Source organism: Aedes aegypti, chromosome 2, assembly GCF_002204515.2.
Source record: "Aedes aegypti strain LVP_AGWG chromosome 2, AaegL5.0 Primary Assembly, whole genome shotgun sequence".
Classification (NCBI taxonomy): domain Eukaryota; kingdom Metazoa; phylum Arthropoda; class Insecta; order Diptera; family Culicidae; genus Aedes; species Aedes aegypti.
In genome coordinates this window covers 346,922,849-346,943,221 of record NC_035108.1, presented here as the reverse complement: position 1 = coordinate 346,943,221, position 20,373 = coordinate 346,922,849, and the positions used below count along the sequence as shown (strand labels likewise).

The following is a 20,373-nucleotide window of genomic DNA, read 5'->3' as shown; positions in this document are numbered from 1 at the left end:
TGGGAATTGCTCCGAAGTTCTTCCATAAATTCTTCCACAGCAGCAGCTCTTCCACTAATCAGTAAATTCTAACAACATCATCATTCTAAAATGATTAAATTGGAAAGAGCTGTTCGAGCCAACATGGGAAGTTTCTTCAAACATAATTTATTTCTTTTGCTTTGTGTTTAGATCACTGACTTATAACATGTTAATTGTTTCATTTCCTTGTCAGCTTTGAGGTTGTATGTAATTTTTAGATAAAAAATTGTATTTAATTTTCAAGGGGTGCTCATTTCAACCAATTGGCGACACTGCCCCGACTTCAATAATCTTTGGAACACCAATCTTCTTTCATTTGGTGCTAAAATGAAAATAATATAGCGGGGGTTATTTTGTCATATAAATTTCAAGTTAGAAAACCCTCAAAGTATGATTTTCCTAAAATTTTGTTGAAAAATTCCGAAAAAAAAAATAAACTGTTGAAGACTCATTATAGAACTTTTCCCTTTTAGAACCACGTCATAAAGAAGCAAGCTTCTATTGGGTGGATGTCTCAAAGATACTTATTTTTTTAATTAATGTTTTCTGCCATAGACACTGTGATTTGTGCTGAAAACCTTATGAAATTGCAAAATAATTACTAAAAATTTTATGTCGTTTTTGGCATCACTAAACTTTTACTTATTTTAGAATGTCAAAAAATTTTAAAGGATTTAACAAAAAAAAAAAAATCAAATATACTGACAAATTTCTTCCAGAATTTTCATTGAATTTTAAAAATTGACTTATTATTTCGCTAGTGGATTCTAACGCAGTAAGCATTTATGATGACAACCATATAAGGATTTCTCCAAAGATTATGATACCAATCAAACAAGGAGTTTTACTGAATCCGGCAAAAAAAAAAGATGTCAGATATTCCAAATATTTCACCAACAAATCCATTAATACATACTTAATTCACTTAATGGACTATACATTACACGTGCTCTTATCTCCTCTTATTGTGATGTTTCCGAAAATACTCAACAATTCATTCAACGTTTCTTCAACAAAAAAAAAACATATATTGTTAATGAAACAGTGGAGTGGAGCATTGCAGAATTGTTGGTGAAATTTCTGCTGGACTCGAAAAATTCATAACTGAACTTTAGTTTTGAAAACTACTTAAAATGCACCTAGATTTTTACAGACTGCAGGCTGTTGGGATGGATTTCGAGTGCCGTTAGATCGAAAAGGTTCATCAAGATGTGAGTAACACGGATAGAGTTGCTGGATCGAAATCGTCGTAAAACCGAAAATTCGAAATGGAAATATAGGCTATATGCATGGCTATGAGCAAGTTTAATTCGGCATGACTTTGTTTCTACGTTTGTCCTAGTTGAAAGTAATGCCACGAAAAAGAAAACTAAGATAAATTTATAATAACTACACCTATAAAAATATTTAAACAGAAGAGTATAGTTAAAGTAAATCAAATTCATCTATTGTAACAGCATCACGTTTAATATTCAACTAAAGATGCTTATATGCTACATGATCGCGTAAATTAAATGTGCATTCGATTAAAAAATAATCGATTTGTCGTTGACATTTCAGTTCCTTATGATTCTCCAAATATGTGCATGAAAATAAACTGAAATTTACAACATATTTTTATCTGTGTAGATATTCCAAACTAACATTGATTCACGACCTTATGCATTTCATTTTCCTGCTTTAATGTATTTTCACCCCTTCCCTCTTTCCAGAGACCCCATGGAGGCCCTCCTGCTCGAACAACACCTGCGGGCCCCACTTCGCCTTTTCCCCGACCCACTACTGGCCCAGTTCGCTGCCGGCCCTGGTCAGGAAATGGACGGCGCTCACGTCGCCCTCCTGGAAAAAGCTCGCCAACAGCTCCAAATGTGGGGTCGCTCCCCTTACAATGATCTCCTTCTGCCGCAGATGTACCAACGACCTCCGCAAATGAATCTAGGAACATTCTGGCAGGGTCAACCCTGGCCCCAACAGATTCCCCCAGCCGCATTCCTACAGAGCGCTGCAGCGGCCGCAGCAGCATCCGTTTCGTCTGCCTCTACGCCACCCCCAATGGGCCAGTCGACGGTATCGACGCCATCCTCCAGCTCCGGATCTCCATCGCCGTCGGAAATGCGGGCCAAACATTTCGGCCAGAGGTTCAGTCCCTACCAGATACCGCCTCAGCATATACCCGGTCAATCGCATCCGCCACCGTCGTCGCCGCGGACTTCTCCGAATTAAAGCGACAGAAATTTGTTCATGAAATTTCACTTTTGACGAGTTCCACCCAGGATGAGTCTAAATCTCTTGAAATCGTGTCCGATAATCTTTGATGAAAGATCAAATTTTGCAAATGTTTTAGGGATGGTACCATACCGAAAACATGTGTAAAATTTAGTATGAATCGTAGATGATCGAGTTCTGTGACTGACCGATTTTCAATGGAATTCTTCTTTTCTGTTCACATCCACATGTAAATAAGATCAAGCCCGCTGTCGATCGCTGTTATTTATTTAGTCCTATTATTTTTTATCCAGTGTTGACCCAAATCTCTGCCACCCGTGCTAATTGGTGTTTCGAAGTTGTTATTCAATTTATTGGAAGTGTAATTTATTTTTTAGTTCATTTCACCTAGGCAACTGATTGATGGTACTATTAACCTATAGCAATTAAGCGAAACGTGATTGAAAATCTCACAGAAGTTGTGAAGCAAAACACCCTACTGATCGAATTTTCTTGTACATAGATGAACGGGAAATAAATCATATACTGTGAGTTCAGTAAGATTTTGATGGATTTTTATTGTTGAATGAAAGAAACTTCATTGACTACTTTTACAGGTAAGTAACAGTTATGGATTGCCATTTTGGGTGCGGAAAGTACTAGCGTTTAATTGAACTTTTAGAATTTAAGCCGTATTAACGAAAGTCGTCGTCCTCAACCTACTTCCACGCTAAATCTTTTTCAATTCGTTTAGTTCAAAATCTTAGTGAACTTTTTTTTTGTATTCAAATTCTGGTATAGAATCCATCAATTTTTAAACGCAAAGTGCAACAAAGCTTAGCGATCAAGCATTATTTGTTGTTGAAATATTGATAAGTTTGAAAGTCTTCAGTATCGTTTGGTTCTCAAAGCCGTGCGAAATAATTGTATTCTAAACCTTTTTTACTATGTTTTATTAATGGTAAAACAACAAAGCGTTTCCATCATATCTTCCACTATGAATTAAATTTTATTTTTCGAAAGAAATATTTCCACACATTTTCAATACTCACTCCTAAATTTTGAAAACTTTTAACTCAACTCCAAGTTTTTCGGGCTTGTCGGTAGTAATGCGAAAAAATGTACTTATTTTTCTACTTCTTAGAATTACGTCCTCACTGGGACAGAGTCTGCTCCTCACTTAAGCTTATTATCCTTATGAGTACTTACACAGTTAATACCTGTGAGCTTTCTTTGTCAAAGGTGTAATTTTTTGCATTCGTATATCGTGTGGCAGGTACGATGATACTCTATGCCTAGAGATGTCAAGGAAATTTCCATTACGAAAAGATCCTTAACCAACGGGAATCGAACCCAGACACCTTCAGCACTGTTTTGCTTTGTCCAATGTGAAAAATATTATCGCTGGTTAATTAATGAAGCTTCTCATGTTCATATTTCATTCGCAACTTATAATGTCTTTGTGGGACTGGATTCTCAAATAAAAATCCCAACATCTATAAAATTTAAATATTTTGAACAAACAGTGTTTGAGCAGTTCAAAGATTACTGCGAAATTATAAAGTTGAATTGCGGAAATCAAGCTTAACATCATACATTTTTTTTCAATTCTATTGGTACAAAAACACAAAAAAAAATCCAGCGGGTGCATTCAGAACTAAAAGAATGGAAAACAGGCAACTACTGATCAATCGCTCACTAGTGCTACCAAGCGTGAAGATTCAGAACCAATCGAGCATCTTCCATACATCCCAAAATCCCCTGATAAACCTTGTGGAAAATATTTCTCATCTCTCTATTCTAAATCTTTCAAAACATTCAAAATCATATAAGCTGACAACCACCACCTAGTGGCAAAATTAAAAATCAATTGAGTGCCTACCAGACAGTTTTGACCTCATAATCAAATTTTCCGAAGAACCTCTCTTCCACATTTTAAAATTCCTGAGATACAGCTAGTCAAAATTAAAAACGCTATTTTCTAGAAAACCATTTCCCCGAATGCAGTTTCCTCGAATGACCTAATGTATCATGTTTCCGACAAAAATCGTCATACTGAAAGCTATTCATGATCCTGCTGTCAATAAGTATTGAACGTGCTAGCTGATGTAAGATTAGATGAAAATTGATCGATTTGTTATACAATCCATGTCACTATGGGCGGTTTCCATACAGACTGGCGGCCAAAAATATTTTTTCTATCTCATGTCGTATTTATGAGTTTTATGATACAAATTTTATGTATAATTTTCAAAAACAAGTTTTCGAGACTAACTTTTGAATAGGGCCTATAGTGAAATATAAAACTTTGTTACTTATAATTTATATAAGCCACTTATGCGATTAAAGTTGTGTAAACCATTATAAATATTAGAACTTACATAGGAATGTTGATATGAATGGTTTAACGAAATTCAGTTATTTTCTGAATTAGTTTTTAGCTGTTTTCAATAGAAAATGGTTAAAAATATTGGAAAAATTCAAAAAGCCTTAAATTAAAAAAGTGCAAATTTGTGCTAAATTCTTCACGATACTTTAGTTTACATCTCAAAGTACCCTTGGAACTGAATTTAAGCCTGGGACAACTTGGGACAAAAAAGTACTCGATGTGTTAACTATAAGCTTATTCGATTTTTAAAGCCGCCTTTTAAAAAAATGTCGTAAAAGCCTCTATTTTGAAGCTTTTTTTTATTTTTTTTTATAGTTCCTAGGAAATCTTTTTCGTATGCTTGCAAATGGTGTAAAAACATTTTTCGTAAGTATTATAGAAAAAAAGTTATATTCATTTGAGTAAACCATAGTTTTTGTTAATAAAAACAAGTTTTTCTCCATAGGCTCAACTTTGGCACCTCATATCTGAGTGTGCAATGCAAATAATGCCCTAATATTTTGGGGATTTCTTAGCAGACATGTTTACAATGAAATGGTGAACAAGAATTGAAAGTTGGGGCACATCACTTTTTTTATTATTGGCCACCTGATAAGCCATAGTGCATGTGTTTAAAGTAATCGATGCTCAAAACGGTGGTAGGTCATTTGGCATAAAGCCGTTTGGCATAATGATCGTTTAGCACAATGAGTCTAAAACCAAAAATTTCTTAAGATGACATTCGTTTTACGTTTCTATTGAATCTTTAGGATGATAACAGGCTTGTTGTGGAGTCAATTGGTACAAAATGTCACTTTATTCAATAATCATATCCTCTTCAATAAACTTAAGCCAATTAGGAAAGTTATTGTCAATAGTGTTTTATTACATATCCAGAAATTACCCTTCTTTCAATTCCACTAAATTTTTGCACTGAAGATTTTGATATACTTTTGATGCTTTCGACTGGTATGTTTTGCACTAGGAGCAATTAAAACGACAATTAAATTAAATTAATAGTAAGTAATTTTTTAAAATTGTCTTTTGTACGTTTGATTGTTTACATAATTGTTAAATTGTAGAAAATTGATGGCATTTTGTAAAACTTTGACGATATTGAATGTGTATAACGTCCCACCTGACGAAAAACGACCTTTTACAGTAAATTTTTCAATTCTTGTTTGTACATCTTTGTGACCTTTTTAATGTATAAATTTGTTTTCAATTCGTTAAAAGAACCCTTGAGAAAGATGGCATAGACCATTGGAACTTCGGGCATAGAACAAATTTTGTCGTTTTGATTACTCCTAAGACTGCATTGCCGAAAAAATCCCCCAGTGCGATTTTGATATATTTTGCATCCTTCTTTCAAACATTCTATTTTTTTTCTATACATGATGTAAATGAATTATAGGTGTTCGAGCGCGAACTATGCACGGTATCGAAGGGCTTTGGCAGCCACCGGAAAGCGTTGAAGTCCGGCAAAACACACGCGAGAATTATCTGACCTTAAGCTTGGGACGCCACAAGCCTCTTGGGTCCTGGAACACCACCACGCTTTCTTCACTAAAGCTCGTCCACCTTTTCACTAAGGTCGGACCGAGGCACACGACACGAAAACCAACTAAGTCTCTTGGTAACTGGGCACTTAGAAAAATTCGCATCGACCGAAATCACTACCACACAACAGAAAAACGTCCAAGTCCCTTGGTAACGGGGTACTTGTGATATTTTCACTCGATCGAGATATAAGGGAACAACGGGCGACGCAGACCGTCCGAACGTGTGATTCGTTTTACTTTCTATTTCGAACTGTCACTTTGTACAATAGATACACACAATATATGGCCTAGCTACCTATTGTTCACATACGAGTCCACAGACGGTGGACAATGGTTAGTGTGCGCAAGCTTGCGCTCTCCTCTCACAGTCTCTCGTAGTACTGCTGAGTGGCAATGGGGTAATTAAGGGGTACAGAACTGTAGCTTAAATGAAATTAAAATAGATCTATAAAATTCGCTGATTGGAAGGATGGGCCCGGATCCAACAATAGGTATAAAACTGTTGATTTGAAATTTAAATGAATTTTACCTTCTTTTATACATAGGCTGTTCTTTGGAGCCTTTATCAGTCAAAATCAGATCCGTAATGCCAAGAAATTACACCGATATTGTCCATGCATCAGAATCCTAGTCCTTATTTCTTCAAACTAGAGAACTAAATAAATAAAAGATAAGAAAACAAATTGTTGGATTCGACTCATTTTTTTTCCTTGTCTCAAGATCATTCTCGGCAACTGGGAAACTTTCAACAAGGTTTAAAAATGTAACAAGGACTAAAAATTGTTCCTTTGATTACTGTAATATCCTGTTCTCTACGTTTGAAGCAGTCATGACTAGAATTCACTGGTAGATCTTGACCCCGTAACGCAACACGAAAAGGTGATCTACCCGCATTATGGGCATTTTGAAGTTGCTTGATGGTAAAGTAACGTAACGCAAATATTCTTAGTGAACACCAGATGATCTCAGAAGAATTCATGCATTTGGGTTAATTCTTGGTTCGAGTAACGTGAGGTGATAATTGTCGTTGTCGTATATGCTACATATAGCGAGGTAACAACTCTCGACTCGAGTAAAGTGACTCGCCGTGCAAATCAAATGGAGAATCACTTCACTCAAGTCGAGTATTGTCACCTCGCTATGCGACACCGACAATTGTCATCTCACACGTCACTCGTAGAATAAACCCAATCGCCTATGTCATCATATGAAAAAAAAATCCCAAAAATATGTTCTCTTTTCGGAAATTCTTCATTTGGATTTTGAACTATAATTCAACCTCCATGAATCATATAACTAAAGCCTGTCCACGATAAATTTCGGACACGGATGGCGGGTGTACCACAGAAAGTTCGAGAATTTTACAGAAAGAAGGATTAACATCCTTGTCAACTGTTTATTTTGTAGATATAACTCTTTTATTCTGAAATAAACAATTGTTTTTGTTGAATTATGAGTAACTTTTTTTGCTGCCATTATTTGGGTGTCCGAAATTTAACGTGGACAGGCTTTATTCTCAGAACGAAATTTATTAATTAATATGAAACAACATTCCAAAGGGTATCTTTTCCATGACTTGATATCTTTATGTATTGATGTATGATTCCTTCAATTGAGTCATGGAGATTCGTCTCTGGGAGAGTCTTAAATTGCTACACATTGATTCTTCCAAAGATGCCTGAAAGATTTCTTCCAGCTATTTCTAAAGGAATCTTCAGTAAATTATCCATGAGTTCCTAAGAAGAATTACACCAGATTCTGCCGTCGTTTTTAAGGAACTATTTCTAGACTTTATTTAGAGATTATTGAAAAAGTTTGTACCTAAAAAAATCTCCAAGAGTTCCTCCAAGTCCATGCAAGGTCCCTCAAACAAATTTGTCAGATATTCTTCCAGAGCAAACTCCAAGAATCCCACCAGATATTTCCAAGTGTTCTTTGTTGAATTTTTCACAATATCTCCATCAGTTTTTTCCATGAAAACTTCTTTAGAAATCCTTACTGGTATTTTACCAGCATCTTATTCAAGTGTTCTTTCAGGGTTTGTTTCAGTATTTCCTTTCAAAACTTTTCCAAGAATCCTATGAAAAAAATCTGAGCTACATAAATACATACTCAATGAGTACTACTCATTATATGTTTTTTTAAATAACGCTTAAATTTTTAATTCACTTGAGCACATGACATATACATCTTTGCAATCAATTTTAGTAGGAGTTTGTATATATTTTCCGTTTTAAGAATATAAAATGTTGATTGTAGTCGAAGCTGTGATTAGGACTTGTGGCGCACTATGAAAAATTTTATAGGTAGGAATTGAAGAACACGCTAAAAAAATTCACTAAAAATACATAGTGATTGTACAAAACTTCGTTCATAAAAGCTTGAGTAGTAAGGTTTGGTAATATCTCTTAGTACAAACGCGGATATGATAGACTAACTAGTGTTTGTGTTCAACGTCATTGAGCCATTATTGAATCATTACCAAATGGCTTGAAATTCGACAGAAGTCTATTTAAACTCCTCTATTAGCAGCTTAATCAATACCACAACATTATTTTAACCGCAATTTATTTTTTTGCTTTCGGTATTCTTACATCATATTTCATTTCAAGAACTCTTCTATTTTTAGAATCTGTGTTCATTTTGGTCATTGATCATATAAACATTTTTTGGTCGCCAGTTTGTTGTTGGTAAATTTATCGAAAAATAAAATAAAGATAATAATAATAGATTTATGAGAATCTTCATTCGGTCTGAGTTGTACCAGAAGCATAAATGCTGAAATAATTATCGAATAAAATAAAAAAAATATCGCTTATTTTTTATTGTGATCTTAGAAAGATGCTTCCGGTAGGTCAACCATGAAGATTGTAAGAAAGATATGGGAAATTAGATTAAACAATAGTTCCGTTATTTGAACCATATGTACATACAAAATTTCATTACTTATATTTTTGAACATTTTTCTGTTTCATCGTCGCCGCTGCCGCCGCCGAAATTTGTCAACGGTGTGACGCCACCACCGTCGGTGCGCAAACACCCCAACATTGCCGCCGATTGAAATTATTTCGGCGCACAGGTCTATGAAAAGAATTTATTGGCAAACGTCCCTGGATATGAATTTGCTGAAATTCTTGGAGGAACCATATTGACATTTCTGGACGAAAACTTGCACATATTGCTGGATAAAAATCCTAAGAAAATCTTGGGAAACCTTTCGATCGATTCTTGATGCAGTTTATAGAAAAAATCCTGGAGGATCCCTAGAAAAAAATCCTGGAAAACTTCTTGGAGAAATGCTTTGAAACACTTTCTTTAGGAATTTTTAAAGCAATGCCTTAGTATTTCCTATATTGTTTTATTTCTCCTGAGAAATAGTTCAAAATAAATTAAAAGAGAACTGTTTCAAGTAAAATAAAAAGTCGGTGGCGTGATACTGATTGACTTATGGCACGTCACCGGTGTTTATTTGGTGTCAGCACACAAGTGTTAAACTGAACTAATCGCCGTAGACACTTCTCTTCTAACTATTCAATGCAATAAGATAAACAAGTTCAAAATATAATCAATCGAGTGTACAGTAAGTTATACTCACACTTTCAAATGATCGCTTTTTGGGATCGCTAACTTTACTCAAGTGAACGGTTTACAGATAAACTTCCAATCAAAATTTAATAATGTGTTAACTGTTGCGCCGATTAATCATGTTCTCACTTATGTATAACTTCAACATAGTTCTGGGTTTTTTGGCCGAAATGGTTTAAAAACCTAAACACTAAAATAGCAATATTCCCAGGCATTGCAGAATTCGCTCTCATTTGAGTATGAAGCACGATCAAAGCAAGGAAAGAAAAACATCCTATCTGTTGCGGTCCACGATCGTCAATGTATCGCAAGTTGTAACAAGTCTGATAAATGGAAGCAGCGAACGAAAGCCCCATTTTCTCGCTTGTTTACCGTTGAGGGTAGGTGTTTTTCTTTACTGGCACGATAAACAATCCACAAACTTCAAATAGCATTAGTGTCCCCCAGGTTTGAAGCATTCGTTTTGAAGCGTGTTTGACGGAATCATTCGGTATTTCGCATACCCTTAGAGGACGATTAATCAATGATGTACAAATAACTTTTAGCTGAATATAAGTTTAAAAATAACAATTGCGTTAAGCTCAAAAATTTAAAAATAGACTTGTTTATGAAACAAGGCAAAATCTCGGACAAAAATGTTTTACTTTGAAGACAAAAGACGAAAGCAAGTGTTTTACAAATAATTGTTCTATAGATATAACTACAAATAACTGCTTAGACTTGAAGGAGGTAGAATTACAGTGCTGTTCTGAATAATAGCAGCGCATGTCGATTTTCATACAAAATGCTCAACTTTGACATGCTGTAGTTTTGTTCCCTTTCAAGCAATCGAGCTGAAATTTTCTCCACAGAACTACAAATATGATCAATTTTGTAACTACAAAATTTCAGTTTTTTCTGAGTCCCTGCCGAAAAGTGAGACACTAGGTGAAATTTTTCGAAAAAATAGCAGTATTTCATTTTAAAATTTTTCTTCTACAAATATTTTAAACATTTTCGGTTTAGGTGTAGGTTTGATAAGTAGGAGGAGATTGTTCCAATGGTAAATGATATACAATTTAAAACTATAATGTCAAGCCGAAATTCAAATATTTAAAACTGCTATTTTTTCGAACAATTTCACCTAGTATCTCACTTTCCGGCAGGGGCTTAGAAAATTTTGAAATTTTGTGTTTACAAAATTGGGCATATATGTAGTTCTGTGGAGAAAATTTCAACTCGATTGCTTGAAAGGGAACAAAACTACAGCATGTCAAAGTTGAGCATTTTGTATGAAAATCGACATGCGCTGCTATTATTCAGAACAGCACTGTACCAATTGAATTTTAGCGATTTTTTACGAACAGTAATAAAATTAGACCAAAGAACGGAGCCAAAGCACAGCTATGCTGAAGGTATCTGGGTTCAATTTTCGGTCAGTCCAGCATCTTTTCGTAATGGAAATTTCCTTGACTTCCCTGGGTATAGAGTATCATCGTACCTGCCACACTATACACGAATGCAAAAATGGCAACCTTGGCAAAAAGGCTCTCATTCAATAACTGTAGAAGTGCTCATTAGAACACTAAGCTGACTAGCCAGCTCGGTCCAAGTGGGGACGTTAATGCCAAGTAGTAGAAGAAAAAGAAGATGAAGAAGAAGAACTAAAAACATACCAGCCTTCATCCAAGAGTCTCGACACGATGTGTGGAATCCACAGTTTTCTCCTAAATTATCAAGTCGGTTTCATCGCGATTGAGCCTCAAATAAATGAACTAGTTAAAAAAAGTCGGTTTAATCTCTCTCGGTGCTCTTTATACTGATTACGAGACATCCGATTACATCACAAAAATGTAAAATAATAGTTGATAGTTGATCAGTCTATGGGCCACATTTACATATCCTACTAATCAGCAATGTAGCAATCTGATTAATTTTTTGTTCTCAATTCGACCAAACGACATTCGGCCATTCCATACCAGATCGCGACCAATCAAGAGAAGTTAGTTAATTGAAAAAAAAAAATGCGAAGCAAAACAAATCACAACATTCTAGACTCTAGAGTGTCCATTTCCCGGCCATTTTGCTCGTCTCGAGATTCGGGACAAAAATCTAAGCTTCTCCCGGGTAATCCATCCCGGGCATTTCGGTTGAAATGGAAGTACAAATTTAACAATACATTTTTTTCAATGAAATAAACAGATACATTAATGAATGTTTGCCCTTTACTGGCATAAACCAGAATTTGCTGGTATGTCTGAAACATAGTTTTTTTTTTTTGAGAACTTGTAATCAGAAGACACAGTGTGTTTGTTTGACAAATTGAGACATGAATTTGCGAAAAAATACGCGTTCTAGTGAGACTCGAACTCACGACTCCGTGTACGCTAGACCGGCGCTTTAACCAACTAAGCTACAGAACACCTTATGATTCTGCGGAATAGAAAGCCAAACTGAACCCGAGTACTAACTATTAGTTCAATTCGTGTCGTGAGTTCGAGTCTCACTAGAACGCGTATTTTTTCGCAAATTCATGTCTCAATTTGTCAAACAAATACACTGTGTCTTCTGATTACAAGTTCTCAAAAAAAAAAAACTAAATAAACAGATAATGTAAAATTTCAAAATAATATGTTATTCATAGCAAATCACATTTCAGATAAGACTTTCTTATTTTGATGAAGTAACCTAACAAAAATCAAAACTAAGCTTGACTAATAACGGCTTTGCTATGGATTTTTTTTTTCAAATTCTCTATAACACTTATGAATGGAAGTATGATGAAAACATAAGTGATAATTTTAAAGCAATTTGCTTCAAACATTTGAAAAGTCATAAGAACTTTAGAACATAAAAAAACGATTAAAGATCATTGAAGGTATTGTAGATCTTGCTAAAAGTTAATAACTGAAAATTTTTGACTGAAGTTTACTGCCGTGAATCGCAAATCAGTCCCATCTGCATTTTAAACCAAATTGAATTGATATCAGTTTCCATTATATCTTCTAATGATCTTTCAGCTAACGAGAAATCACTTTTTGTTCAGTAAAATTAGGAAAAAAAAAAACACTTAGTCGAATTGTCTCATAGTGAAAAGTAAATGCATGTAAGTCCCACTGCAGATTTGCGCATCGTGTAACACAAAAATGAATCGTTATTTCTTCATCTTTATATTTTTCTCGGAAAGGTAACGGAGTGAATAGTAGTGGGATTCGTAGCCGTGCGGTTAGTATCACTAAGGCATTTAGCCGCATCGTGCTCAGAAGTGTGGGTTCGATTCTCGCCTCAGGCCGAAAAAAACTTTTCTTGAGGAACGTTTTCCGACTGTGCCACTGGGCTTTGCATGCTAGTCCGTTGTCTAATGTGGTGCTTCCTTCAAAGGGCTAACAGCCCACTGGAAGCATTAACGCTTAGTGTCAAATGAAAGTTTCCTTGAGATCGAAACATGTTTCAACCTCCTGAATTTTTTTGAACATTTGTATGTAAAACAACATTGATAACTACTCAGTCAATTTTCTCAATTCCTACTTTTTAAAGATGGGACTAATTCGCGGCATTTTAGGTGTACTTTCAAATTTGCTATCTCAGCATAGGCTTATAAAAATGGCTAATGTTGATAAGAAAAGCCATCAAACTTTGCAACTAGATAAATAAAAAAAAATGTATTTCTTACTTGGTAAATTGATCTTTTCATGAACATAATTACTCGTTTATTCTCTTTTTCATTATGCTTTTCTACATTATCAAATAAGGTTGACAGTAAGGTAAAATGGAATTGTTTTCCATCAAAATTTAGTGGTTTTAACAAATTCTACGTACATTTCGGGAATCCAGGGATACCCGGGATGTTAGAAATAAAATCCCGGAAAACGGGAAATCCCGAAATTTGTTAGTCCAGTATCAATGTAATTTGTTTTTGAATATTATTTCATGTATTCTAGCACGCGACGTATAAAAGTAGCAGGGATCTTAAGCGAAGCTTATCCTAGCATAACATGCCATAAACTATTGCAAGCGAAGTGTGAAATCCAGACAGTCCACCTGAAAAAGAAGTCATAAATCATTCATATATTTTTAGCACGTACTAGTCTAACGTAAATCCGTCCAACATGTGCCATGTACTTTGCGAGAAGTGTTGGCTAATTAATCACATAATTAGCCATGCAAACACAACCACCTCAATGTGTTACATTGTTTCCGTGGTCGTTGCTTATCTTTGAGGTCGTTGATAGGAAATTCTTGTTAATTCCTATCCATCGACGCACATTCAGCTGACCAACCGTAATCAGTAATTCCAACTTCGAGATGAACATGATAGAGGGATTTCTAGACCGCCCGTCGAATGACCTCCCAGAACCTATTTGGAAACATTCCAGTTCCCGTCCATCAAAATCCTGTTGAAATCTCCTTTCCTACTAGTTTCGTCTAATCAAGCGGAAGGGTTGCCAGGTATGCTAAACTTACCTCAAATGAGCTATCAATATTGAACTATTCATAAATGGCACCACTGAGGTTTCGAAGCATAACTCTAGATGGAAGTCCGAAATGACTGACAGCCAGGGCAACTCGACACTCCAGTTCCAACGAGATGAGCGTTGTTGATCGCCACTGCCAGTGACATGATCATACGGTTCCATGATCATCCTCCCATCGTAGATTCGGAATGGCTAGATGGATCGAGACTAAGCGTAGACTAACCGACCCGTGACCGATTGAAAAACAGGAATTCGAAATATTTTCAACACATCACTTTTGAAAAGTTGAAGTGCTCGCGGAGTGGTTTCAACCACCGATTCGTCGTCCCGCGGGAGTCATTTCTGGTGTGCTGTAGGGGAACTGGGGGCATAACGTCCATGTATCTGCGAAAGACATTAGGTATATTGCCAATAGCTCTTCAATAAACTTTTGAGAGAAAACATCAACACTTTTCGCGTAGAAACTAGCTACGGTAGTGCGCAAGTTTCCAGAAAAACGTCATTCGTCCAAATCGAGGGTGCCGTATTATGCCCCCTATGGGTAAATTACGCCCAATTCCTCTATCAACGCTGAGTGGATCGGAATAGATCGCCACCGAAAATGAATTGGCTGTGTCCGCAACCCAACTGGAATGGCTGCCCGGGCAGGGGAATAGATGCGTACCGCGTCGACGGAGGAAGCGAGCAAATCCCGTCTCCTGTCAGTGCTGAAGTGATCGAGATAGATGGAAAGATCATCATCAACGGGCAAACAAAACGAAACCCGTTGATGCGGGTTTGACTACCGTGAAATGTGTTTCCTTGTGCCTTGTGCAATGTATCCGGCCGGTTGATTTTTGATTTTCTAGGTGGACCATTCCTAGAGAGTGGTAAAAGCATTTAATAATGTGCTCCGAAAACACTGACAATAACCAGACCCGAATAGAACCGGGGGTCTTAGACATTCTCCTGACAGCTGAGGAACTCTTGCTGACGAGAATTTAAATTTCTGATCAAGAGTGAATTAATTCGAAGAGTGGAAAAAGTCGCAGCTACCTCCTCCTATGGCCAGAAGTGTCAGTCAGTCAGTGGTGAGGATTAATCAGCTGGGTTGGCCAAATCATGTAAATTAGGCAACGTTCTGGTCCGAGTTTTAGCTCAAACATTGACAGATTCGTTTCCTTCTTACTGACAGCTTGGGCAAACCAAAAGCATGGAAAGCGTGTTACTCGATAGGCTACCTGATTAACGACGTTTTCATCGAGAACGTGTCGAGTTGACGTGACGTTTTTGAAAGGTAATTTGCAATTTATTGTTGATATCTGTTTTGAGAGTTCGCTACGTGGGTTGATGGCCAAGATGGTTCAAAAAAAATCTTCAATCATGTTTTTATTAGAAGCTCTTGTTCTGATTTGTACATTAGAAGTATATTGATGAATTACTAGACAGTAGTGTTCACCTCCATGAAGCTTCAAAACAAGAAATACTTAAGTATATCATGTTCAAATAGAGATCGATAAATAATTTATAAGTACCTTGTGTGATTGTACTACTTTTTCCTGAATACCATATTCCTGATCGCCAATTCCTCAAATGACCTTCTCCCCGAATGACCTATCCCGATTAGCGATGCAGTTTAAAATAGTGCAAAAGTAATCTCTTCTGATAAACAATCGAATGCTGATAAACAAATGATCCCTTTTGAGGTCCTCAGGCTCAGCTCAGACCTACCCGTTGTCGGAATATGGCCCGTTAAGGCATATCAGAATTTCCGTTTTTAAACATCTATCTCCCTTGTGGAACTTTACCCAACCTCCGTGAGCAGATTGATCGAATCCTCGAGGTGATACAGGGACCTTCCCTTTTCGTAGATGACATGAACGCTCAACACCCTATTTGGGGCGCACAGAAAGAAAAATCCATGTGAAAGGCGCTTCTCGAGGCACTCATATTTGTAGATCTCGCCATTTACTATGCCCTTTGTCACGAAAGGCTCACTCCTCAGTCCGCAAGAGCAGATGGCCTGCCAAATGAGATATTTGAAGGCGAACTTCGACATTTTCTTCTTCTTAAATTTGTTGTCCACATCGAACTTACTCTTTTCGTTGAAAAACTCCAACCCCGGAGTTTGCTTGAAATCGGCTTTTATTTACGTTTCGTCGTCCATCACACAGCAGCCATATTTTGTCAGCATATTCTCGTAGAGCTTCCGTGCCCGAGTTTAAGCCGTCGATTGTTGCCGCTCATCGCGGTTTGGGAAGTTCTGTACCTTGTATGTATGTAGTCCAGCTCTCTTCTTTGCATTCTGGAGCTCTGCGACATGCCGATCTTTTTAGCCAAATCACGGCTTGAGACGTTGCGATTTGCTTTAATCATCCGCTTCACCTTTCCCTCCGTCATTTTGTTCTCCGGTCCTGGTTTTCTTCACGGCAAAGGACGTGGTCCAACGTCAATCGCTCCTGGAACCAGACATCATGTATACGAGCTTCACATCAAGAGCTTGAGATCAGGAAATTTCAGGTGTTTGGAAAGAATTTGTTCTCTCGACTCACGTTGGTTCACCTCCATTTTCGTTGAATCGAAAAACACGACTTCGAGTTTGACAGCATGTAAACAATACACAGCAATGAGAAAGTGTGCAAAATTTGGTTGATTTTTATCCAATGGTAGAAAAGGTATGCCCTGGTGAATGTGTTGCAATAATTTCGTGTTCGCCCTTTATATGTATTTGTATACGCTGACGATATCGTTCTTAATTGTTGTTAGCGAGAAAACACTAGTTCGTGTCAGAATTAAAACCCAAGCAGCTGTCAACGCGGTATATAAGTGGGCTTCTGCAGTCGGCTTCAAGCTGTCCGCATCGAAAGACAATAGATGTGTCCATCTAATTATCGTAGCCCCGTCCCAATTATGGTCAATGGGACAGTTATTCCCAACAAAAAACCGTCAAGGTGCTTGGAGTCACTGTTGACCATGGGCTCACTTTCCGGCATTACTTTGACTCGGTGAAGCAGAGTTGTCAAACCCGCCTTTATATAATCCGGACGATCTTACTCCCTCACCAAACGAACAATCCGGCAGTGCGTTAGACCGACTCGTTAGCACTCTCGCTCTCGTATACCACGGGTATATACGCATAATATCAAGGTTGGTCCCATCAACTCCGGCAGACTCAAGCTGCGTCGAAGCAAGTCTTCTCCCCTTCCGTTGTTTCATTTACATGGTTGTCTGCAATATTTTATTTGTCTTTTTTCAAGACTCATGTCCAACCATTATATTTGCAACAGTTAATTATATCGTATTAATATTGTAGATTCTAATTTATGTGAATGTAATGCGCCTTACCAAGATACTGATTACATTGTTTTTCATTGTCAGAATTATGTTTTGCCCAGGAAAAAATATATTGATAATTGTCAAAAATTAATTCATTCTGTACCTACATCGGTTCAAGATATTCTTGGTAGTAAATCTCTTCTAATGATGAAAATTATTTTTGGATTTTTAAATGAAATTCGATGTATTGTCTGATATTGCCTTTCAAATTTTCTTTTCAGAGTTCAAGAAACATATTGTCCCTTGGCTTTCGTTCATTGATGTTTTCCCTTCAAGGTTTTTTGCTCTGTTATGGATCGTTTCCGGTCGAGCCTTTAATATTAGTTTTACTTATTTTATAAAGTTTTTCGAAAAGGTGAAAAGGTTTTTCGCCCTTTTGAGAAGCATTTCATAAAAAAAGAAATCACTCAAAAGGGCTTTCCCTTTTCCAAAGTTTTGTTAAAATAAATGAATAGATAAATAAATAAATAAATAAAATGGCTGTCTGCAGAAAAGACGCCACTATTACCAAAACAAAAACATCCGGAGACGAAAGGATTTTTATCCTATCTGAAAGGTGCCGAATCCTCCGGTCGGCCGCCAACGTGGCCACTGGGGGGAGTGGCCAAGGTTCAGTGGTACGTAGACATTTGTTGGCATTCATCGAAACCAAACATAGACAATGCGATTGCAAATCAGTTTCGTGCAGGTAACAATTCATCATTTCTTAAGGCTTGTATCCCAGACACGAAAAACGCTACACCGATGGGTCACTCTCGAACCATGGCGTCGGGTTGGGAGTTTCGGCCTCCGGCATTTCACTAAGCCGCCATACCATCGGACCGACCAGTATTAATCCTTACGGATTCAGCAAGCGTGGTTTCTGCCTTGCAATCTGAAAGGCCCACGCATCCATGGATTCAGGGCACGCTGGAGAATGCTCTGCCGAACACAACCTACGCATGGATTTCCGGACATTGTGGGATACCCGGAAATGTAGCTGCCGATAACCTCGCCGGGACTGGCCATTCTTCTCCTCGTTTCGAGATAACGGTTTCTTTCGATGACGTCAAAAGATGGATTTTGAAAAACTGCAAGAACGTTTGGGGTACTGAATGGGCTCAGTCGCACCTACAGAAAATCAAAATCTCAACCGAAAAGTGGGTCGATTGTCTTCTTCTCTACAATCAACGAGTCATCTCCCGTTTGAGAACCGGGCATACGCGGATTTCTCATAACATGGATGGGCGAGGTCCTTTCAGACGGATGTGCTCTATTTGTGGCGTTCAGTACTCCGTTGAGCACTTTATATGTACATGTCCGTAATACGAATCAACACAGAGATCCTTCGTAATTTCGGGAAGTATTCGCAGCGCCCACCGCGTCAACATTAATAGGGTTTCTAAAAGGGATTCCTGTACGGACAAATTTGACCCAACACTACTAGCCAATAACTACATCTTAGTCCGGCTAAGTAGATGTCCACCGCCAATCTCGGTGGCTACACGCAATTTGGTACCATGGTTATTACGTTCTTCAAAATAAGGAAGTTTCGAATTATGCAGTGCGCATTTACAATTAAGATATTTCAAATTAAGACTGTCTGTGAGTATTACATGTGCTACAACGGGACGACTTTCCAGTGAGTCAGCTAAAATAGCTCTACTCTGCATATGGCGAGACCCCTTGGTTGGGCTCGAAAGGGGGAACCCCTTAAGGGTCCTCTTCTTCTTTTTTGAGGCACCATTTTTGTGAACTCTCCTGACGAGTGTTGAACTACCCAGGTAACAATTTGAAGCTGTTTAAACGCTTTTATAACTAATACTATTCAGCCTTTGTTTGAACAAAAGCTGCTCATAGCCTGCATACACTGTTGTTCAGCTGTTAAACATCTGATTCTGGCGATTTTAATCAGTCTTAAGCTTAATTGAAGCTTTATGGAATGCTGAATAAAGGTCTATCATGCGCTTATTCAACCCCCTTTCAATAACGATAATTCTATTTTTAGAACAGATGGCAGCCTTCGAAAGCTTAACAATCACTTATTCATCCATTATTCAACAGAAAACCAAAAAATGTTAAATAATTTACAGATTCATAGTTTTGGGTTGTATCAAAGCAACTTACAAATTCAAACACATAGGGGAGATGTGTGCTGGAATTTAAAGATAAAGATAATTGAACTGAGATCCACTGATTTATAACCACTTACCTTGACATCTGCTCCACATGAGACTGTGTGAGTATTATCAAAAGCAAGGAAATAACTTACTGACTTGTCTGAATAAGGGCTATGTTAAAGGTTGTATTGAGGCTGGAGAAGAGATATCAGTGCTATGCAAAAACCTTTAAGTTAGTCAACTACCGAAAAGCTAAACATTACATATAATTTGCAATTGGATTAGATGGACAAATTGATGTGAAGATTTGCGAAAAAAGTGTAGTGTGCTATTCCTATACCTAAAAAAAAAACAATGCGCTCTCGGGCTAAGCATTGGATATATATAGAAAGCGTTGTGTTTGGATGGGCATCTAATTCTTCCGAAAGAGGTGCATTCTGCGAAATAGAACCACGTGATTATTGAGCTGAAATCGAATTCAGGTTAACTTCTGCGTTCATGAGTCCTCTCATGGCGTAGTGGTTAACGCGCCCCAACTAGAGATCGGGGAGTCGTGAGTTCGATTCTCACTGAGAAGACGTGTAACTTTTTCGCAAATCTTCACATCAATTTGTCCATCTAATCCAATTGCAAATTATATGTAATGTTTAGCTTTTCGGTAGTTGTTAAACTTCCACTCGGCTGGTTAGCCGTAAACCACGATTCAAATTAAAAACAAATATTTAAGTTAGTGTTTTGTGTGTTGTGATTTTTGTTTTAAAATT

The 20,373-nt window shown here is 37.2% G+C and overlaps 1 protein-coding gene across 1 annotated transcript in view; it reads left to right on the top strand.

Annotated features, from left to right (window-relative positions):
- The window catches only part of LOC5570445 (T-box protein H15), a 146,973-nt gene extending 144,184 nt beyond the window's left edge, over nt 1-2,789 (top strand). The window contains exon 7 of the mRNA XM_021846195.1: nt 1,734-2,789. Coding sequence (XP_021701887.1) covers nt 1,734-2,244 — 511 coding nt within the window. The 3' untranslated portion in view covers nt 2,245-2,789. The remainder of the gene's footprint in view (nt 1-1,733) is intronic.
- Nucleotides 2,790-20,373: the final 17,584 nt, after the last annotated feature.